The 23418-nt window shown below is 50.0% G+C and overlaps 2 protein-coding genes and 1 long non-coding RNA gene across 12 annotated transcripts in view; all 3 read left to right on the top strand.

Annotated features, from left to right (window-relative positions):
- The window catches only part of LOC106610489 (catenin delta-1), a 41164-nt gene extending 25127 nt beyond the window's left edge, over positions 1-16037 (top strand). For 3 of the 9 annotated variants that reach the window (XM_082974099.1, XM_082974100.1, XM_082974092.1), the window contains 14 exons: positions 325-520; positions 1491-1608; positions 1957-2001; positions 3415-3526; positions 4064-4081; positions 4630-4689; positions 5078-5205; positions 5922-6072; positions 6228-6423; positions 8520-8716; positions 12306-12353; positions 12434-12516; positions 12895-12949; positions 13539-16037. In XM_082974099.1, the coding sequence (XP_082830225.1) occupies positions 325-520; positions 1491-1608; positions 1957-2001; positions 3415-3526; positions 4064-4081; positions 4630-4689; positions 5078-5205; positions 5922-6072; positions 6228-6423; positions 8520-8716; positions 12306-12353; positions 12434-12516; positions 12895-12949; positions 13539-13600 (1469 nt within the window). In that variant the 3' untranslated portion in view covers positions 13601-16037. Of the gene's footprint in view, positions 1-324; positions 521-1490; positions 1609-1956; positions 2002-3414; positions 3527-4063; positions 4082-4629; positions 4690-5077; positions 5206-5921; positions 6073-6227; positions 6424-8519; positions 8717-12305; positions 12354-12433; positions 12517-12894; positions 12990-13538 lie in introns of all 9 variants that reach the window. The other 6 variants (XM_082974093.1, XM_082974096.1, XM_082974095.1 and 3 more) reach the window with 6 other exon arrangements.
- A 63-nt stretch (positions 16038-16100) lies between these two features.
- Positions 16101-20399, top strand: LOC145878603 (uncharacterized). 2 transcript variants are annotated; one of them, XM_082974102.1, is made up of 3 exons: positions 16101-16617; positions 17629-17766; positions 19507-20399. In XM_082974102.1, exons 2-3 carry the CDS (start codon positions 17664-17666, stop codon positions 20382-20384), a joined length of 981 nt encoding a protein of 326 aa, XP_082830228.1. In that variant the 5' UTR covers positions 16101-16617; positions 17629-17663; the 3' UTR covers positions 20385-20399. The 2 variants fall into 2 exon arrangements, with proteins under 2 accessions (XP_082830228.1, XP_082830227.1); XM_082974101.1 differs by lacking the exons at positions 16101-16617; positions 17629-17766 and adding an exon at positions 17774-17958.
- A 40-nt stretch (positions 20400-20439) lies between these two features.
- LOC145878604 (uncharacterized) lies at positions 20440-21635 on the top strand. The gene is made up of 3 exons (XR_014392079.1): positions 20440-20676; positions 20926-21189; positions 21586-21635. It is a non-coding gene; the product is annotated as an uncharacterized LOC145878604 (long non-coding RNA).
- Positions 21636-23418: the final 1783 nt, after the last annotated feature.

Here is a 23418-nt window from a genome sequence, read left to right as displayed (position 1 = left end):
GGTGTACTGCTGCGGTTACTACCGGTGTACTGCTGCGGTTACTACCGGCGTACTGCTGCGGTTACTACCGGCGTACTGCTGCGGTTACTACCGGCGTACTGCTGCGGTTACTACCGGCGTACTGCTGCGGTTACTACCGGCGTACTGCTGCGGTTACTACCGGCGTACTGCTGCGGTTACTACCGGCGTACTGCTGCGGTTACTACCGGCGTACTGCTGCGGTTACTACCGGCGTACTGCTGCGGTTACTACCGGCGTACTGCTGCGGTAAGTGGGAGATGGTAGTGTGCGGTGGTGATGATGATCCGTCACACTCTTTCTCAGGCACGCTGTGGAACTTGTCATCTCACGACTCAGTGAAGATGGAGATCGTTGACCACGCCCTGCACGCCCTCTCAGACGAGGTGATGGTGGCTCACTCGGGCTGGGAGAGAGCGAACGAGGCAGGAGGAGAGGAGAACCTCAAACCACGACACCTGGAGTGGGAGACGTCCCTCACCAACACCGCTGGCTGCCTGAGGTACGGAGAGGGGGAGGGAGAGAGGGATGGATTGTACAGTGAGAGGAAAAAGAGGGTGATATGGCCATAAAATCAAATCACAATATGTTTCTCATTTTTTACGGTATTTTAAAGTTTCTGAATAATAAAAGTTGTAAATATGTTTTATGCTTCAACATTGACTGTAGAATTGCAACAAATTAATTCTTAATGATTTTATGGGTCTTTTTCCATTCTGATGGTTTTATACTCAACCAAGCTAGGACCAAACTGACTGTGATGTCGTCCAGTTTGTCAAACTTTTCATTTATCTTAGCACTGTATGAAAATATCATGATAGAAGATATTGTAAAAATACATACCAGTATTGAAGATGTATCGGCCTGCCATAAAACAGTAATGTATAGTCCATGAGTGACTGGTGTGTTGTGTGTTGGTCTTGCAGTGCTGTGTGTGTATGTGCATGTCTGTACAGGTGTGCCTGAGGAATTCCCAGAAGGTAGGGCAGAGTGGGAATGTGCTGTGTTCTCCAGTGGGTGTGTCTGTCTCTGTTAAAGGCAGGCTACAACACAATGACTGGCCCAGTAACCTGATCTACGATCTCACTGTCCCCTTACTATACTGGAGTTTAACAACCACAGGCTGCGTCCTAAATGGCCCCCTATCCCCTATATGGGCATCCCTAACATTAGTGCACCACATAGAGAAAAGGGTGCTTTTTGGGACGTGGCCACACCCTTTCACTCTTTCAGTCTCTGAAAGCAACACACTGACATAGGACCACTCAGTGTTTTATTACTAATGGTTGTGTGCTGGAATCCTTATGTGGCCACTGATTGTAGCCACTCTCATTCCTCTCTCTCTCTCTCTCTCTCTCTCTCTGCCCATTTTATTCTGTCCCCCTCTGTTTCTGTATTGCTTGTTTTTTTTGCTTTCTCACACCCCTTCTCTCCCTCCCCTCCCCCCCTCTCTCCCGCTCTCTCTAAAACAGGAACGTGAGCTCAGAGCGCAGTGAGGCCAGGAGGAAGCTGAGAGAGTGCACAGGATTGGTCGACTCGCTCATGTACATTGTCCAATCACAGATCAACCTGAAAGACGTGGACAACAAGGTGTGCACGCACACACTGCTGTTTTTCTTGTGATCCTGAACTTTGATTGTGTGTCCGCATGTATTTTAATCCAGTTCTCCTTTTCCTTCGTCTGATCTCTCTCTCGCCCCCTCTCTCTCCCCCCCCTCTCTCTCCCCCCCCTCTCTCTCCCCCCCTCTCTCTCGCCCCCTCTCTCTCGCCCCCTCTCTCTCGCCCCCTCTCTCTCGCCCCCTCTCTCTCGCCCCCTCTCTCTCGCCCCCTCTCTCTCGCCCCCTCTCTCTCGCCCCCTCTCTCTCGCCCCCTCTCTCTCGCCCCCTCTCCCTCGCCCCCCTCTCCCTCGCCCCTCTCTCTTGCCCTCTCTGTCTCCAGCTGATAGAGAACAGTATGTGTCTGCTGAGGAATCTGTCCTATCAGGTATTGTTGTAGTTCACATTGTTCTCCTTTCTGTTTCTTTCTACAGTGTTTCATCCTGCCTTTTAGTAATGTGTTGTGACCTTTTGAATTGTACTTTAAAGAGATTCTCTGGTACTTCTGTAGACTTTTTAGCCAGTAGTTCTTAGTGTTGCATGGTATACCCAAACTTCTGTACTTTTTTCAAAACCAGCACATGACAAACGGTTCGGTACTAGATTAAAAAAAAATAAACGTTTGGTGCTTCTGTCAAATGAGTGTCACGTCATCTACTGATTGAGAGAGGATTGAGTTTGTTTATCAGCACAGCCGAGGTCCCCTTATGGCGTGAGAGCACGGTGCCTGCTCCACTTCCCCATGGCTACCACTAGCCTGTTCTGAGGAAACACTGATTGTGACCAAAACCTTTATTCATTCACTTTGTCTCTCCCGCCTCACGTCTGTCCCAGTCAAGATCCTATTTGCTCGAGCCTTGAACTGGCTGTGTGTGTGAATAATGTCATGGGTCTTAGAGACACACTTTTATAAAATAAGAGATTGCTTCTTCTACGCAAATGTTGTTGATCAGTACAATAAAATAAGTCCCAAATGGAAGGGAAACAATTGTTTTTCATCTGTAGCACCATGAAATCAGCCAGAAAGCTCTAACTCAATTCATGCTCACGCTGCTATTGAATATGCATTCACCTGCATTGTGAATACACCTAGGCTACATCTTGATTTACCCAGTTTATCAATTGAGATTTATTGTTCAAATACATTATTACCATGATGTTATGTAGTTGGATTAGTAAAAAAATGAAGTCAAATTGATTGTATAATTCATTCATTAACGCATACATTCAAAAATCAAACATTTAAAATAAACCTCAAAGATCTGTCTGGATCAAGTGCCATTATGTGACTTTGGCCATGGTATTATTTTAGTACTGTATCGAGTATTGTGATACTTAACCTGGTATCCGCATCGAAGTCGAAATTCTACCATCGGGACAACACTGTTCACTGTTCTGAAAGTAGCGCTCACGAGCCAGAAGTGGTCCCTGAAAATGGTGTACTACGTCACATATGTATAGATATGCGCACAACGTCAGTGCTCACTCTGCATCTTGCTAGCTGTCACTCAAATGGCGAGGGGCTGAAGCTCACTGGCTAGAACTTGAATTGCTAGGGGTGCCACACGGGGGAAAATGAAGCAGTATAGTTCCCAGAAAAAGTTGCTTTCAAACTAGGGATTTCGTGGCTAATTGATGTAAGACAGTAATTCTGCTCCTAGATTATGTATGAACAACATGTTGACACATCAGCCCAAAGCCGGAGGTGTAAAGAAAATACTTAGTAGGCACCAACGTTTTGCAGCATGTCTTTAAATAAGCAATATTATACTGTATGATTTTAAACTTGACTTGACCTTAGGTTCACCGGGAGGTGCCGGGTGCTGAGCGCTACCAGGAAGCCATGTCCCTCAACCAGGGCCCCGCCCCCTCCACTGGAAAGACCAACCGCTTCAGCTCCCGCAGGGGCAAAGGTCAGTGTGTGTGTGTTCTCGTGTGCGCGGGTGCCTGTCTGTCTGTCTGGTTTGTGTTTGAGAGAGTGTTTATATTATCTGTCAGTGGAAGGAAGGCAGAGTGAGAGTGATGCAGTTGTTGACTGTAGTGTGTGTGTGTACACAGTATAGTGACAGTGTAGCAGGAAAGAGAGACAGCAGAGAACCAGTGGTTGGCCTGGGATGTTGAATACTATTTACCCCCATCCTAAAGAATGTTCAGTCTCACTCCTTAATGTCTGTGTGTCTGATGTCTGTCTGTGATGGAAATGATTTGTTTCTCTATTTGTGAACAGACATTTTGTTTTTGATGGTTTGTCTTTGTGCTGGCGTGCATGTTAGTGTGTGTTTTCTGCGATAGTTTCTAATCCTACATGTGATCAATGCTGGTGCTTTGGTGGAGGAGGTGTCTGGGTGGCTGGGTCACTGCTGCTGTTCTCGCTTGACTCAAATCATCTTCCTCTCTCCTATCATTTATTCCTCCCTCGTTCTGCTCTCCTTCTCTCTGCTGTGGAACAGATGACTGGTGTTCTAAAGGTAAGCTCTGACTCTCTGACCTCTGCTTGTCTGCTGGTTAGAGCATTGATTAGGACTGGCTAATGGTGTGTCAGTCTCCTAACTCTGTGCATGCATTGTCATGCTCTCTGCCGTCTCCTAGAGGACGATGTGTGTAAGAGAGGCAGTGTGCAGCGTGTGAGAGAGAGTGTGTGTTAGCATGTGTGCTCCTACCTAGCGGCTTTTTCAGTGGCTCACAGAGGTGTGTGGTTCTAGAGCGCCATAGCGGGCAGGGGGTTCTAGAGCGCCATAGCGGGCGGGGGGTTCTAGAGCGCCATAGCGGGCGGGGGGTTCTAGAGCGCCATAGCGGGCGGGGGGTTCTAGAGCGCCATAGCGGGCGGGGGGTTCTAGAGCGCCATAGCGGGCGGGGGGTTCTAGAGCGCCATAGCGGGCGGGGGGTTCTAGAGCGCCATAGCGGGCGGGGGGTTCTAGAGCGCCATAGCGGGCGGGGGGTTCTAGAGCGCCATAGCGGGCGGGGGGTTATTGAGTGTTCTTTGCGTCTTCCTGAGTGTTCTGATGTTCTGTTGCAGGGAGAAATGAGGACGGAGCAGATATGATTGACATTCCAAAGAGGACTACACCTGCCAAAGGTAACACAGTATAAAGTGGCATCATGCAGACTGGAATATGATGTTTCTCCTGTCCACTCCTCTATTGTACTGATCTGAAACAAGTGACCAGGCGACAGCTAAGCCAGCATGATGAGCTTCCATCACATTGTTTTCACTCATGGTGCTTTCAAGACAACTGGGAAACGAGGTCAAATCATGTCAGTGATCTTCAGGTCTGAAACTCCGAGGTCTATGAGGAGGCCCGAGTTTCTGACTTGGAATTCCTAGTTGGATGACCGTTCAAAGTGACCCCCCCCCCCCCCAGATTTATGAATGCAGCAACAGTGCAGGTGAAAAGGAGAAGACATGGAGACGTGTCTACATGTTTCTAACACCTCTCCCTCCGTGTGTGTGTGTGTCCGTCCAGGTTATGAGTTGTTGTTCCAGCCGGAGGTGGTGCGTGTCTACACCTCTCTGCTGAAGGAGAGTAAGAACCCCACCGTGCTGGAAGCCTCCGCCGGAGCTGTGCAGAACCTGTGTGCCGGACGCTGGACCGTGAGTCAACCACACCACCACCACACACCTTGATACGCCACTGCCTGTCAGTTTAACCCAAACACCACCAGGCCCAACACCACCACACACCTTGATACGCCACTGCCTGTCAGTTTAACACAACCACCACCAGGCCCAACACCACCACACACCTTGATACGCCACGGCCTGTCAGTTTAACACAACCACCACCAGGCCCAACACCACCACACACCTTCATACGCCACGGCCTGTCAGTTTAACACAACCACCACCAGGCCCAACATCACCACACACCTTGATACGCCACTGCCTGTCAGTTTAACACAACCACCACCAGGCCCAACATCACCACACACCTTGATACGCCACGGCCTGTCAGTTTAACCCAAACACCACCAGGTCCAACACCACCACACACCTTGATACGCCACTGCCTGTCAGTTTAACACAACCACCACCAGGTCCAACACCACCACACACCTTGATACGCCACTGCCTGTCAGTTTAACACAACCACCATCGGGTCCACACATCCCTTTCAGCCTCCTTACTTGACCTCTAACAGAAACCCTTTACACCTGGACCGTAAGTCAACCACAGTATAATCACAAACCACCGCCTTTCTAGACCCTTATTAAACCACAGTCTAGTACTCAAAACAGTCTGTCCATTTCCTGAATGCAGATACACTAGAATAACCATTGATCTGTATGTATTCCCCCTCTGTGTCTCAGTATGGGCGGTATATCCGTGCATTGTTGCGTCAGGAGAAGGGTCTTCCCATGATGACAGAGCTGTTGGCCCATGGTAACGACCGGGTGGTCAGGGCCATGTCTGGAGCTCTGAGGAACCTGGCTATCGACGCTCGCAACAGAGACCTGCTCGGTTAGTCCTGTTTCTGTGGAACTGTTTTTCCCTCTCCCTATTTCACTCTCTCTCTCTCTACCACTCCCTCTCTTTCTCCCTCTCTCGCGCTCTCTTTGAGCCGACCTGTGTTAGTAAATACTATAGCTATATATCTCTACCTCTTGTCTCTGTAGGTAAACATGCAGTTCCCCACCTGGTATCCAACCTGCCTGGTGGGGGTCAGAGCCAGCCTGTGAGGGCTCTGTCAGAGGAGACGGTGGTGTCTGTACTGAGCACCCTTCATGAGGTTCTGGGCTCTAGCCTGGATGCTGCCAAGATCCTCAGAGCCTCGCAGGGCATCGAGAGACTGGTGCTCATCAATAAGGACGGGTAAGCTGGTGTGTGTGTGTGTGTGTGTGTGTGTGTGGGGGGGGACAAAAAGAGGTGCATGTGTGTCTATCCATCAGTAAGGATGATGTAGAACAGGAGGGTCAAACTTAGTCTCTGGTGGGCTGCGGGCCTGCAGGGTTTCTCCCTTTTACTGATCAGTTAGACACTAAATGAAAAGAAAAACCAAAAGAGCCACGTCCCTCCAGAGATGTAGTTGACCTCCCCCTGGGGTGGACTGGGGGTGTGTAGTTGACCTCCCCCTGGGGTTCACTGGGGGTGTGTAGTTGACCTCCCCCTGGGGTGGACTGGGGGTGTGTAGTTGACCTCCCCCCTGGGGTGGACTGGGGGTGTGTAGTTGACCTCCCCCCTGGGGTGGACTGGGGGTGTGTAGTTGACCTCCCCCCTGGGGTGGACTGGGGGTGTGTAGTTGACCTCCCCCCTGGGGTGGACTGGGGGTGTGTAGTTGACCTCCCCCCGGGGGTGGAGTGGGGGTGTGTAGTTGACCTCCCCCCTGGGGTGGACTGGGGGTGTGTAGTTGACCTCCCCCCGGGGTGGAGTGGGGGTGTGTAGTTGACCTCCCCCCGGGGTGGAGTGGGGGTGTGTAGTTGACCTCCCCCCGGGGTGGACTGGGGGTGTGTAGTTGACCTCCCCCCGGGGTGGACTGGGGGTGTGTAGTTGACCTCCCCCCGGGGTGGACTGGGGGTGTAGTTGACCTCCCCCCGGGGTGGACTGGGGGTGTGTAGTTGACCTCCCCCCGGGGTGGACTGGGGGTGTGTAGTTGACCTCCCCCCTGGGGTGGACTGGGGGTGTGTAGTTGACCTCCCCCCTGGGGTGGACTGGGGGTGTGTAGTTGACCTCCCCCCTGGGGTGGACTGGGGGTGTGTAGTTGACCTCCCCCCCCTGGGGTGGACTGGGGGTGTGTAGTTGACCTCCCCCCTGGGGTGGACTGGGGGTGTGTAGTTGACCTCCCCCCTGGGGTGGACTGGGGGTGTGTAGTTGACCTCCCCCCTGGGGTGGACTGGGGGTGTGTAGTTGACCTCCCCCCTGGGGTGGACTGGGGGTGTGTAGTTGACCTCCCCCCTGGGGTGGACTGGGGGTGTGTAGTTGACCTCCCCCCTGGGGTGGACTGGGGTGTGTAGTTGACCTCCCCCCTGGGGTGGACTGGGGGTGTGTAGTTGACCTCCCCCCTGGGGTGGACTGGGGGTGTGTAGTTGACCTCCCCCCGGGGGTGGAGTGGGGGTGTGTAGTTGACCTCCCCCCGGGGGTGGACTGGGGGTGTGTAGTTGACCTCCCCCCCTGGGGTGGACTGGGGGTGTGTAGTTGACCTCCCCCCTGGGGTGGACTGGGGGTGTGTAGTTGACCTCCCCCCTGGGGTGGACTGGGGGTGTGTAGTTGACCTCCCCCCCCTGGGGTGGACTGGGGGTGTGTAGTTGACCTCCCCCCTGGGGTGGACTGGGGGTGTGTAGTTGACCTCCCCCCTGGGGTGGACTGGGGGTGTGTAGTTGACCTCCCCCCTGGGGTGGACTGGGGGTGTGTAGTTGACCTCCCCCCTGGGGTGGACTGGGGGTGTGTAGTTGACCTCCCCCTGGGGTGGACTGGGGGTGTGTAGTTGACCTCCCCCCTGGGGTGGACTGGGGGGTGTAGTTGACCTCCCCCCTGGGGTGGACTGGGGGTGTGTAGTTGACCTCCCCCCTGGGGTGGACTGGGGGTGTGTAGTTGACCTCCCCCCGGGGGTGGAGTGGGGGTGTGTAGTTGACCTCCCCCCTGGGGTGGACTGGGGGTGTGTAGTTGACCTCCCCCCTGGGGTGGACTGGGGGTGTGTAGTTGACCTCCCCCCTGGGGTGGACTGGGGGTGTGTAGTTGACCTCCCCCTGGGGTGGACTGGGGGTGTGTAGTTGACCTCCCCCCGGGGGTGGAGTGGGGGTGTGTAGTTGACCTCCCCCCGGGGTGGACTGGGGGTGTGTAGTTGACCTCCCCCCGGGGTGGACTGGGGGTGTGTAGTTGACCTCCCCCCGGGGTGGACTGGGGGTGTATTTGAATCACCTCTGTTTGATGCTGTTTCTCTCTCTGAGTCCTCTAGTTCTGTCTCCTGATAGGAACCGGTCAGAGCGAGAGGTGCGTGGTGCAGGGCTGATACTCCAGTTAGTTTGGGGCTATAAGGAGTTGAGGAAGACCCTGGAGAAGGATGGCTGGAAGAAGACTGACTTCATGGTGAACCTCAACCCTCCCAACAGCACCCAGCCCCGGGTCAACGGAGGATATGAAGACAGTACGCTGCCGCTCATAGACAGGGGTGAGACAGACAATAACATCTAGCAACACACACACACTGAGGTCTTCACAGGTCTACCCCAATATGAGACTCTGGAACTAAGTGTCTGGGTGTAAAATTGTCCCTGGGGTCTGGGTTGGATCCATGTTTGATTGCCACAGGTCTCTGGTCTATGTAACTACAGCTGATGGACCAGACCATGGCTCTGAATAGCCTATAGCTGTTGTATTCAGTGGTTTTCTGTGGGGACCCCACAACCCCCACCACAAATCTAATGTTACAACCCCCACCCCACCACCAATCTAATGACACAACCCCCACCCCACCACCAATCTAATGACACAACCCCCACCCCACCACCAATCTGATGACACAACCACCACCCCACCACCAATCTAATGACACAACCCCCACCCCACCACCAATCTAATGTTACAACCTCCACCCCACCACCAATCTAATGACACAACCCCCACCCCACCACCAATCTAATGACACAACCCCCACCCCACCACCAATCTAATGACACAACCCCCACCCCACCACCAATCTAATGACATAACCCCCACCCCACCACCAATCTAATGTCACAACCCCCACCCCACCACCAATCTAATGTCACAACCCCCACCCCACCACCAATCTAATGTCACAACCCCCACCCCACCACCAATCTAATGACACAACCACCACCCCACCACCAATCTAATGTTACAACCCCCACCCCACCACCAATCTAATGTTACAACCACCACCCCACCACCAATCTAATGACACAACCCCCACCCCACCACCAATCTAATGACACAACCCCCACCCCACCACCAATCTAATGACATAACCCCCACCCCACCACCAATCTAATGACACAACCCCCACCCCACCACCAATCTAATGTTACAACCCCCACCCCACCACCAATCTAATGACACAACCCCCACCCCACCACCAATCTAATGTTACAACCCCCACCCCACCACCAATCTAATGACACAACCCCCACCCCACCACCAATCTAATGTTACAACCACCACCCCACCACCAATCTAATGTTACAACCCCCACCCCACCACCAATCTAATGTTACAACCCCCACCCCACCACCAATCTAATGTTACAACCCCCACCCCACCACCAATCTAATGACACAACCCCCACCCCACCACCAATCTAATGACACAACCCCCACCCCACCACCAATCTAATGACACAACCCCCACCCCACCACCAATCTAATGACACAACCCCCACCCCACCACCAATCTAATGACACAACCCCCACCCCACCACCAATCTAATGACACAACCCCCACCCCACCACCAATCTAATGACACAACCCCCACCCCACCACCAATCTAATGTTACAACCCCCACCCCACCACCAATCTAATGTTACAACCACCACCCCACCACCAATCTAATGTTACAACCCCCACCCCACCGCAAATCTAATGACACAACCCCCACCCCACCGCAAATCTAATGACACAACCCCCACCCCACCACCAATCTAATGACACAACCCCCACCCCACCACAAATCTAATGACACAACCCCCACCCCACCAACCAATCTAATGACACAACCCCCACCCCACCACCAATCTAATGTTACAACCCCCACCCCACCACCAATCTAATGACATAACCCCCACCACCAATCTAATGACACAACCCCCACCCCACCACCAATCTGATGTTACAACCCCCACCCCACCACCAATCTAATGACACAACCACCACCCCACCACCAATCTAATGTTACAACCCCCACCCCACCACCAATCTAATGACACAACCACCACCCCACCACCAATCTAATGTTACAACCCCCACCCCACCACCAATCTAATGACAGAACCACCACCCCACCACCAATCTAATGTTACAACCCCCACCCCACCACCAATGTAATGTCACAACCCCCACCCCACCACCAATCTAATGACACAACCCCCACCCCACCACCAATCTAATGACACAACCCCCACCCCACCACCAATCTAATGACACAACCCCCACCCCACCACCAATCTAATGACACATCCCCCACCACCAATCTAATGACACAACCCCCACCACCAATCTAATGACACAACCCCCACCACCAATCTAATGACACAACCCCCACCGCAAATCTAATGACACAACCCCCACCGCAAATCTAATGACACAACCCCCACCGCAAATCTAATGACACAACCCCCACCGCAAATCTAATGACACAACCCCCACCCCACCACCAATCTAATGACACAACCCCCACCCCACCACCAATCTAATGTTACAACCCCCACCCCACCACCAATCTAATGTTACAACCCCCACCCCACCACCAATCTAATGTTACAACCCCCACCCCACCACCAATCTAATGACACAACCACCACCCCACCACCAATCTAATGACACAACCCCCACCCCACCACCAATCTAATGTTACAACCCCCACCCCACCACCAATCTAATGTTACAACCCCCACCCCACCACCAATCTAATGTTACAACCCCCACCACCAATCTAATGACACAACCACCACCCCACCACCAATCTAATGTTACAACCCCCACCCCACCACCAATCTAATGTTACAACCCCCACCCCACCACCAATCTAATGTTACAACCCCCACCACCAATCTAATGACACAACCCCCACCCCACCACCAATCTAATGTCACAACCCCCACCCCACCACCAATCTAATGACACAACCCCCACCCCACCACCAATCTAATGACACAACCCCCACCCCACCACCAATCTAATGACACAACCCCCACCCCACCACCAATCTAATGACACAACCCCCACCCCACCACCAATCTAATGACACAACCCCCACCCCACCACCAATCTAATGACACAACCCCCACCCCACCACCAATCTAATGTTACAACCCCCACCCCACCACCAATCTAATGTTACAACCCCCACCCCACCACCAATCTAATGTTACAACCCCCACCCCACCACCAATCTAATGACACAACCCCCACCCCACCACCAATCTAATGTTACAACCACCACCACCAATCTAATGACACAACCCCCACCACCAATCTAATGACACAACCCCCACCACCAATCTAATGACACAACCCCCACCCCACCACCAATCTAATGACACAACCCCCACCCCACCACCAATCTAATGACACAACCCCCACCCCACCACCAATCTAATGACACAACCCCCACCCCACCACCAATCTAATGACACAACCCTGAAATTTGTCAATTTTGATTTTTACATCAACCTTTTATTCATTACATTTTCATCTCTCTGATAAATACATTTACACAATAAAATGATAACATTTCTCAGAGTTTGTATATTCTCCCAATCTGTACTCTTAATTAAAACCAAAAAAGCTGTATTTGTTTATGTGGGGACCCCAGTCACCTCACTACAATCCCCGACCACTGGCCTATACCCACACACTATGACCCACACACTATGACCCACACACTATGACCCACACCCTATGACCCACACCCTATGACCCACACCCTATGACCCACACCCTATGACCCACACACTCTGACCCACACACTATGACCTACACACTAGCTGTCTCTCATCCTGTGACTGTGTTTGTTTGTCAGGAGGAGGAGACAAGAGAGACATGATTCCACTAAATGATATGGGACCAGGTATGTCTGTGCACACACACACCTACACACACACACACACGCCTACACACAGTTGTTAACAGGCCTTGGCTGTCTTCCAGATGCCTACTCCACACTGGACCAGAGGGGGAGGAAGAACACTCTGGATGGAACACTCGAGCCTGCTGACAAAGACACAGCACAGGTACACACACACACACACACACACACACAGAGCATGTTCTCGCATGTCTCACTACGGTGGTTAGCTTCTTTTCTCACTTAACTTCTGACACTAACCCACTTTATCAACACTCTCTCTTCCCCTCTGTCTCTCTTCCTCTCTCTCTTCCCCTCTCTCTCTCTCTCTTCCTCTCTCTCGTCCCCCCTCTCTCTCTCTCGTCCCCCCTCTCTCTATTATCTGATTCTTCTGGTTTCATATTGTTCGTTCTGAACACACCCTTCTCTCTTTCTCTTTTTTCTCTCACTCTGCTTTAACCCACCACCTTTCTTCCCTCTTCTCCCTCCCCCTTCTCTCCCCCCTTCTCTCTTCCTGTCCTCCCCCTTCTCTTCCCCCTCTCAGGGAGGGCTGTATGAGGAGAGGCGGGACTCTGTTCCTCTCATGGACTCTTATGACGGTTAGGCCACACCCCCTCACACACTGCATGTGAGCGCATGGTATGTGTGTCCACCGACTGAACACCTGCCTCTCTCACTAAACCGCATGGCCTGACTAACCTCTCTCTCTCTCTCCATTGTATTGGTGTTTTTCTTGCTCCCTCTGCTGGGGATTTGTATATTTGATGTAGTATGTTGTTGATCTTGTGTCTTGATGTTTGTTTCATTGTTTCATGTCTGTATACATATGGAATTCTGTCTTGTGTGTGTTTGATCTCTTTTCAAGCGTCTGTGTGTGTTCATGTTGTCTGTGTGTCTCATGTATTGATTGGTAATGTTTAGGCTGTGTGTGTTCATGTTGTCTGTGTGTCTCATGTATTGATTGGTAATGTTTAGGCTGTGTGTGTTCATGTTGTCTGTGTGTCTCATGTATTGATTGGTAATGTTTAGGCTGTGACCGATATTGTCTTCACTAGCAGGCTCTGTGTCCTCTCAATCCTCTAAGTTTATATGGCTGGTTTATGAGTTGCACTCTTACAACAAATATTGCACATGGTAGTAACCCTTCTCTCTGTCTCTGTCTCTCTCTCTGTCCTGGTGTTCCCACAGAGAAACTGATAGTGTGCATCACTAGAAGAGAGCAGCCTCTACCGGCCTACTGCCCCTGCTGAACCTCTGGACACTCACTGAGGGACCACTGACTCCACTAGGACTGGACTCGCTCTCCTTCTGTCTCTCTCTTTTCTTTCTCTTTTTCCTCTCTCTATCTTTCAATTTCTTAATCTTCTTTCCCTCTTATCTCTCGGGTTCTGTGACATAAGCCACTTGCATGACCTTCAGCATTCCTCACCTCCCTAGCTTTCCCTCATTCCTCTATTCAGACAGACTTTTAGCCACTAAAGGAACACTATGGACTCCTGACATCCTCCTGACATCCCTCTTCTACCTGTCCACACTACTATGACTGACATCCTCCTGACATCCCTCTTCTACCTGTCCACACTACTATGACATAAACCACTTCTAATTTACTAACTCCTCCCACCACAATAGGGACAGTTGTGACTTCATCTGGGAACTGGGAACGTTCACCACCACAGTAGCAAAGCTAATCAAAAGGGAACTGTTGGAATGGGATTCAAACTGTAACTGAACTTAAACTGACAAACCCCCTTTTTTACTGGAATGGTTAACTGCATTTCTAGAAGTGATTGTGAAGATTTCCGGTCAATGTTTTTTTTCTTTTCTTGTGATAACTAATTACCACTTAACTTCTGTTTCCCAACAAAGAATCAATGTTTGTTGATCTACTGCCGGTGTTGCTTTGGTCTTTGTTTGAAGTGTGATTGCTGAGTTGTGGTTCTGACTACACTGATGAACAGGTGCCAAACTACACACCACTATTGCAGTAACTTTCTACTACAGTCTTTCTGAACACTACTTCTCTTCTCAGAGCCATCTGTTGTGATGTTATAGTGTATATGACATCATTGGGTGATGTCAGACAGGCACTTGTGTGCCATTGGGCAGTGTTGTGGCAAAGGATTGTGGGAAAGTAAGTAGCTTGACGACCACTTTAACATTTTACACATGGGTCTTGCGTCACAGAACATTGTTGATAGTCTGTTCTGCAGAGTATATTTCTATGATTTTCAGCCGTGTATAATAGACCAGTGAACCGTTTTGGCTCTATTCAATACATTTCTATCTGTGTGGCTCTTTAGCGTCATTGTTATACCCCCTTTCTCAACTCCCTCTGGTTCTAATGGTTCTCCTGAAGCTATGGGAGAAACCACAGATTTGATTGTTGATCCAGTGACTGCATTTCTTTCAATCTGCAAATCTCTATATATATATGAATGTGTAAATATGTGATCGCCTTCAACTACGTCTGTGTGGCTTATGGCTAACTGGAGTGCCTCGTTCGTTGATTGGTGTTTTTAAGGTGGGATGGGGGTTTGCCCTGGGGATATCATTCACTAGCAGCAACATTCCAGAACATTGCATCCAAATGGAATGTTTAGAACAGTTTTATTTTTTTGTGTTCCGCATAATAACACAATGGAATGTATAGAGTTGATATGATTGATGCTCTGCATATGGAACAGAGAGAACCATTCTAGTGCCATACATTCCTCATCAGACTGGCGTGTTCCAGCCTACTGAACCTATGCCTGGGTGTCCATCTACCCTGCTGGCCTGGCTGGTGTCCATGGAGACCACAGAACACTAAGAGGGGAGAGGACACATTTAGCTGGTTGTTTTCCCCCAGACAGAGTTCCTTTAGTACCGTAGACAGCATTATTATTCTCAGTGCAGAGTAAGATGTAGATATTTTCTGAGTAGATTAAAGCACTAGGGGTAAAAGCGGTTCTTGGTTCCTTTGATTATTTTCATGCCAATCCAACACTACAAATGGTCAGTCTCAGAAAAATGTAAATAGTTGTCTTGTAACCAGATATAGACCTAGAACTGATACAGGAAATTATGTGGGAGTGGAATCCAATGGGAATGTGGGACTAAAGAGGGGCGGAGCATAAAATTAAATTAGCAAGATTTGAATGAGTGCAAAGACCAGATTGATTCTAGTTGCTATTTTAAAAAATAATTGAAAAAAAGCAAATGTAACTATATACAAGATAAATATTTGTTAATTGTAATGGTTTTATGTATTTTTCTTTTTATATTTTATGATTTGGGTTTATTCGTCTTGCAGGTATTGTGGGTGAACACATATGCAATCGGTTTATTTTTTAATTGAGAAACATTTATGGTTTATATATTTTAAGTAAAGATAAAACAAGCAAAACACAATGTAAAATCAATATTACGTTCCACATGGTCCCCTATTCCCAATATAGTACACTACTAAATGGCCTGATATGGCTATGGGTGAAAGTAGTTAACTATATAGGGGGCCATTTAGGAGACAGTCCAACTCTCAATTTCTGTCATCAGTTTATTATTGGAACGCTGATCTAAAATGTGATTCTGGGTGAAAACCTTAATCTCTAATTCTATGCCTTGGCTCTTAATGTTGCACATTTCTCTCATGAATGGAATTTGTAACAAGCAATACGGTTTATAATTAAAAAGTGCTTTTTTCAACACTGGCCTTGACTTTTTCTCTCTAGCTCTGTGTGATTTGAGAAATGCATGTGTTATAGTAAATGTTAGTTGTTCTCGCTGTACAGTTGTACTCTTCATAAACACAAACATAAGTCATCATACGGTGTCATGCAGTGCTGAGACGCTGAAATCAATGGGTGAAGTAACGCACGCCTCTGATTGGCTAAAGTCAACAGAATACTTTCCAACATTGAATAGAATTTTTCAACAGGTTTGCAATTGATCACATCAAATGGCTCTGCCGCTGGCTGCGGAACAACAGAAGTTGATGATCAACGACGAGCCGAAATGACCCCATGATTCGATTATGCAGTTGATCCCATCTCTGCTTTTCCCACGTTAACTACGCATGCGCACGCACGATCGCCCCTCGCGATTTTGACGTTGAGAATTCCTTTCTGAAGTGTGACGTCAGTCCGTGCATTTGGCCACATTGTGGGAATCGATCAACTAGGGAATATGTCAACATTAACTATTTAAAACAAATTGGATGGCGATATACAGATTTTTGACAAAGCAAGCCAATAGACAAGAAAAAGCCCTGACTGGCATCGAAAAGGTAAGCATGTGCATTAGCTAGCCGTCCAGCTAACGTTAGCTAACACATTTAGCTAACGTCACCAGACTTTCGTTTCCAGTTCCTCCCCCAGCACGAGTGTGCTGAAAAGTATACAAATGGAACTAATTAGATAGAAAGCTGTACCACACTTGCAGTTATTTGAAAACTAAATGAATGTGCACTAATGCAACACATTAACATTTGTGTTTTTGATTGTAAGCCTATTGTCAGTGTGTCTTATTGATAAGTGGAGGTCGTCCACAACACGCTTTGAATTGCATGGCTCTTGCAAGCGTTCTAACGAACAAGCTGTCTTTTCTAGCAAAAGCACTGACTAACACGTGATACGACTGGCTGAACTTTTTTCTTCTAGTCATGGAACGAATGTGTTCACAAATACATGACAATTGGCAGGTTTTCACGGAGTCCCAAATGTAAAGTACTAGCCACTCACCCCAGTGGTGTGTATTTATGGATGCCAAGGGAAGCCAGGATTACCCCAAAAATGTGCCAAGAAAAAATTAAATAAACATTTTCGTATTTCTGTGTTTCATAATGTTCTTTCAATTCGCAAGAGGCTGAATGTATATGACAGGAGAAAGCATCCGAGCGATTGAAACAGCGCCCCTCTGTCTCTCTACGTGTAGGCCATCTATCTGATGCTGTCTGGTCCAAACGAGTATGACATTGTTGCTGCCCGTAGCATCTCACAACCAACTTCACACCTTGACTTTTCAGCCCAGTCTTCTCCAAGCACGACATTTTGAGACAATGTATGAAAATCAGGTTTTACCATTGTTTCACTTCGTCAAATGCTGTATACCGTCAGATCAATCTGCAGTCATTTAAATCTCTCCCTCATTTTTCCCTACATCCCTTTCTTTTCTGTCCTCTAAACCCCACAACTCCATCCCTCTCTCCTTGCTACCCCCCCCCCCCCTTTCCCCACATCCATTTTCCCTCTGTCTCCCCTCCACCACTCTATCCCCCTCTCCATTCTACCCAACCCAGGCCTCTCTCTCAGGGTGGAGGCCAAGAAGAGGAGCATGTGGAGGTACCGTCTGCCTGGCTATGAGTTGAGGCTCCTAGAGGAACTACAGAGACAGAAGCACAACAGTCTCTACTGTGATACCCTGTTACAGACTGATGGTGAGGGAGGAGGGGAGTGATGGAGAGACTGCAGTCTACTGTGATACCCTGTTACAGACTGATGGTGAGGGAGGAGGGGAGTGATGGAGAGACTGCAGTCTACTGTGATACCCTGTTACAGACTGATGGTGAGGGAGGAGGGGAGTGATGGAGAGACTGCAGTCTACTGTGATACCCTGTTACAGACTGATGGTGAGGGAGGAGGGGAGTGATGGAGAGACTGCAGTCTACTGTGATACCCTGTTACAGACTGAGGGAGGAGGGGGAATGGAATCAATCAGAGCATATGAGCAGAGATGAGCGGTTGGAAAATCCCGCTCATCGCTCATGTTGCGCAGCGCTCCAGCGCGCCATGTCCTTTCCTACCGCTCAGCTAAAAACCACTCCGCACTCACAGGAAGAAAAAAACTGCCGCTCCAAATTCGTTCCATTCGTTAAAATCACAATTTAACCAACGTCCATCTATTTTTGTGACTACCTGGACCTACCAATTGTTTTTTAAGTATTGAAACCAAACCATATGGATTTAAATGAAAAGTATTTGAATAAACATTTCAAATAGGCTACATGTCATCTAAACACTCTAAATAGGTCAGGAGCCAGACCGGGAGCCTAAGAAGGAACGGAAATGAATGAATTAGGCTATATTATTTCAAGGATATAGCCTAGATAGAAATACATTGTGAAGCATTTGCGAGTGTGACACAATAGGCTGGTGTGGACATAAAGCATTTAATCAACATTTTATTGTATTAAATAATTATAGTCCATAAATTGTGCATATCGGATGTGAATTACTTAGAATTAAATACAAATGAAACGATAACTGACTTATTAGAGCCTTTTGAAAATGTTGAGTTTGGCCAGTATGTGGCTTCAGGCTCATGCGATGGTGCCTGAAGAGCAGACCAGCAGTGGAGAACATCCTCTCCACACCTGCAGAGCCACTGGGGATGATAAACACCCTTTTGGCCACTCTTACCAGGCTGGGCAGAGATGTTTTATACATTTTTCTATAGGTAGGCTTAATGGTTTTTAGGCAAAATAACGCAATCAAAATGGAAAGCTCTTTGAACGTGGGAATATGCCAGGCCTATTCGGCCAAAATCAGCTATGGCCTATTGTACAGAAAATAGAACAAAAATCGAACTTTATTTGTCACATGCGCCGAATACAACAAGTGTAGACCTTACCGCAAAATGCTTACTTACAAGCCCTTACCCAACAGTGATTTGTAGTTTATAAATACTTCACTACAAGGACACACGTAATTAGCTACCCACCTCGTTCCTTTCTGTTAGCATGTGCACATAGTAAGTACACCATCATGCTTTCAGGATATGTGTCTTTTCAGATTCCACAATGATTCTTTAGTTGTGGACAGAACGTCATCGCTCTCCCTCTCTGCTCTTGGTCTTCATAGTCACCTTGATTTGGCACCTGTGTGTTTTATCAGTTTCTTTATGACAATATTTAGTGAACTTCATGACAGTAGCTAAAGCAAGGGGCTATAATGACAGTAATGACATGATGGAAAGTAGCCAAATGATTGATGTAAGTTAGGGAGACATAATGAGGTTTAGATTGAGGATAGTAAAGGGATCAATCAAATCCAACTGCCATTCTTCCTCTCCTTCCACATGCCCTTATTTCAAACCTAAACCCCATTAGGCCTACATCACATTTCCTAACCTGGATTATAAATGTAGCTAATGATGTCACATTTCTCTCTTCCCACAGGTTTGTCAGTCCCGGCCCACAGCTGCGTCCTGGCTGCCCTGAGCCCCTACCTGTCCAAGGCCCTGTCCAACCAGTCATCCCCCCTCCCGGCTGGGCAGAGATGGCCACTCAAGCTCCAGGCTGTGAAGGCCCAGACCCTGCTGAAGCTGGTGGATCTCCTGTACTCCGGAGAGCTGGAGGGAGAGGGCACCATGGAACAAGAAGAGGTTATGGCCGCTGCCTGTAAGCTGGGCATAGGCCGCTTGGTGGAGGGGTGGAAGGACCGGGGGAGGGAGGGAGAGGGGGAGAGGAGGTGCAGTCTTAGAGATGTGGGGGTGCAGACGGAGGGAGGAGACACACAGGTGGACGTGGGGGCGTTGGTGGAGACGGGGACCCAGACTGTGGACTGTAATGGAGGTATTTACATGACTTTCCTCAGTCCCCTCCCTGATGCTCTCCCTACATCCACACCCTCACCTCCACCTCTCCTACTAGTCCAGAGCAGCAGTGAAGGGCAGCAGCACACAACTCACACGGCACCTCCTTCCCTGAGTCCCCAGATTATGACCCCCAGTTCCACCCCACCCAGCGTCAAAGCAACGGTCAGCTGTGGCACAGCTTCCTTTAGAACCCACCCTCGGACCTCCGAACCGGAGGTCACAAACCTCTCATCGTCCTCTGTTGTCCTGAGCGGTGACATGGTCGCCCCGAGTGACGATTCGGACCACCCCACGACACCCCGGGAGAAGAGTGCCGTCCCAGAATGCTCTGTGGCGGAGAACGGTGTGACGGAGAGGAGGATGGAGAAGATGAGGGAGCAGCAGCTGACACCACACACTGGGAGAGCAGAGGAAGGAGGAACAGGGGAGTGTCAGGAGAGGAGAGGTATGAGGGGATGATAGTTGAGGTTTTTAAGTCGTCTTTCAAACCCTGGGGCCTTGAATCAACCATTTGACTTATTTTTCACATCCTTTGGGGTTTTATAGTTATTTTATGAACCTCATATTTAGCATGTTGTTTATTTGTATCTGTGTCATGTACTGTAAAGTGTGTTGACATTTTTAACTGCGTTGTAAATAAGATGTGATGTGATTGTGAGGTGCGGTTGGGAGGAAGTGGCTGACCGGACAGAGGCTGGAGAACACTCAGATCTCCATCAAGGTCAAGCTGAGGAGGAGGACCAGGGGACAGGTAGGTGGGGTGTCCAAAATGCCACCCGATTCCCTAAATAGTGCCCTAGTTTTGACCTGGACCCTGGTGAAAAGTAGTGCACTGTGTAGTGAATCGGGTGCCATTTTGGATGTTGAGTTTTTCTTTGCTAATGTGTGCCTCTGCTTGCAGTCTGGAGTCCAGGCCGGGTTACTGTAAAACCCCTTATTCTCACTCTTTTGATCTAAAAACTGCTTTATCGATACATTTGATTGACTGATTGTTTAAAAGGTGTGGGAGCTGGTCAGTGGGCAGGAGAGGGACGGAACCGTCTCACCTGGTCAGAGGCAGGAGAGGGACGGAACCGTCTCACCTGGTCAGAGGCAGGAGAGGGACGGAACCGTCTCACCTGGTCAGAGGCAGGAGAGGGACGGAACCGTCTCACCTGGTCAGAGGCAGGAGAGGGACGGAACCGTCTCACCTGGTCAGAGGCAGGAGAGGGACGGAACCGTCTCACCTGGTCAGAGGCAGTTGGTTCGCGCTGCTCTGAAGAAGGTGAGTGGCACAGTAACGATGAACGTTCTAATACTTCCAATGCCATTCTAACTGATTGTTGTCAGCAAAATAAGTGCTGAATTTGAGGGCTACGTTTTCACTCTAGAACATTTTTGCCCATTAGTTTTGATACAGTGAATATCCATTACCATGTTAGTAAGCCATTGAGGGGTTTCTGAATACCCTGTCCATTATTCAAGTTAATCTGAGCTGTCAAAACAGCAGCACAACGGTTAAAATATATATTTCCTAAACATGACCTTTGAAACCCTGTTTAGATGAAACCCTGCTGAAGACAGAATAGGTGTGTAAACGTTGGTATATAAATGTATCGGAGCCATGCGGCTCGTCTTCTCTAAGGGTTCTAAAATGTCTCCTTTTATTCTGTCACGACAGGAAACAGATCGCATGAGGACAAGACAACTACCACGCCAGCCTCTCCCCCCCAGCCCCAGCCCTCCCCCACCCCGCCCGCCCTCCCCCGGTGCTCTCCCCTCGACACAGCTTTCCTCACCCCTCCACCAGATCTCTACATCTCCCCTCCACCCCGATCCCGCCCCCACTCCACATCCAAAACCACCACCGCCCAGTCAACCTCCCTCAACCACTGCAGCTCCACCCACCATCCGACCCCACACCCAGCACATGAACCGCAGCTCGCCTTGCCCCAGCCTCCGGTATCTTCATTTATTTCACGATAAAAAAAACACAAGTCAACCACACATTTGAAAAGGATCCAGGTTAACACAGAAAACGTTTAACAACGTATTTCCGTTGTGGTCCTCTTGTTTTGGCCGGCAGGTAGAGGAATCTTCCAGTACCCCCAGCAGCCCAACTCCAGTCTTCCAGTACCCCCAGCAGCCCAACTCCAGTCTTCCAGTACCCCCAGCAGCCCAACTCCAGTCTTCCAGCAGCCCAACTCCAGTCTTCCAGTACCCCCAGCAGCCCAACTCCAGTCTTCCAGTACCCCCAGCAGCCCAACTCCAGTCTTCCAGCAGCCCAACTCCAGTCTTCCAGTACCCCCAGCAGCCCAACTCCAGTCTTCCAGTACCCCCAGCAGCCCAACTCCAGTCTTCCAGTACCCCCAGCAGCCCAACTCCAGTCTTCCAGCAGCCCAACTCCAGTCTTCCAGTACCCCCAGCAGCCCAACTCCAGTCTTCCAGTAACCCCAGCAGCCCAACTCCAGTCTTCCAGTACCCCCAGCAGCCCAACTCCAGTCTTCCAGTACCCTCAGCAGCCCAACTCCAGTCTTCCAGTACCCCCAGCAGCCCAACTCCAGTCTTCCAGTACCCCCAGCAGCCCAACTCCAGTCTTCCAGTACCCCCAGCAGCCCAACTCCAGTCTTCCAGCAGCCCAACTCCAGTCTTCCAGTACCCCCAGCACCCAACTCCAGTCTTCCAGCAGCCCAACTCCAGTCTTCCAGTACCCCCAGCAGCCCAACTCCAGCCTTTCAGTACCCCCAGCAGCCCAACTCCAGTCTTCCAGTACCCCCAGCAGCCCAACTCCAGTCTTCCAGCAGCCCAACTCCAGTCTTCCAGTACCCCCAACAGCCCAACTCCAGTCTTCCAGCAGCCCAACTCCAGTCTTCCAGTACCCCCAGCAGCCCAACTCCAGTCTTCCAGTACCCCCAGCAGCCCAACTCCAGTCTTCCAGTACCCCCAGCAGCCCAACTCCAGTCTTCCAGCAGCCCAACTCCAGTCTTCCAGTACCCCCAGCAGCCCAACTCCAGTCTTCCAGTATCCCCAGCAGCCCAACTCCAGTCTTCCAGTACCCCCAGCAGCCCAACTCCAGTCTTCCAGTACCCCCAGCAGCCCAACTCCAGTCTTCCAGTACCCCCAGCAGCCCAACTCCAGTCTTCCAGTACCCCCAGCAGCCCAACTCCAGTCTTCCAGTATCCCCAGCAGCCCAACTCCAGTCTTCCTGTACCCCCAGCAGCCCAACTCCAGTCTTCCAGTACCCCCAGCAGCCCAACTCCAGTCTTCCAGTACCCCCAGCAGCCCAACTCCAGTCTTCCAGTACCCCCAGCAGCCCAACTCCAGTCTTCCAGTACCCCAAGCAGCCCAACTCCAGTCTTCCAGTACCCCCAGCAGCCCAACTCCAGTCTTCCAGTAACCCCAACTCCAGTCTTCCAGTAACCCCAACTCCAGTCTTCCAGTACCCCCAGCAGCCCAACTCCAGTCTTCCAGCAGCCCAACTCCAGTCTTCCAGTAACCCCAACTCCAGTCTTCC

The sequence above is a fragment of the Salmo salar genome, chromosome 04 (assembly GCF_965601325.2).
Source record: "Salmo salar chromosome 04, fSalSal1, whole genome shotgun sequence".
NCBI classification, from domain to species: domain Eukaryota; kingdom Metazoa; phylum Chordata; class Actinopteri; order Salmoniformes; family Salmonidae; genus Salmo; species Salmo salar.
This window is presented reverse-complemented; position numbering and strand designations above follow the sequence as displayed.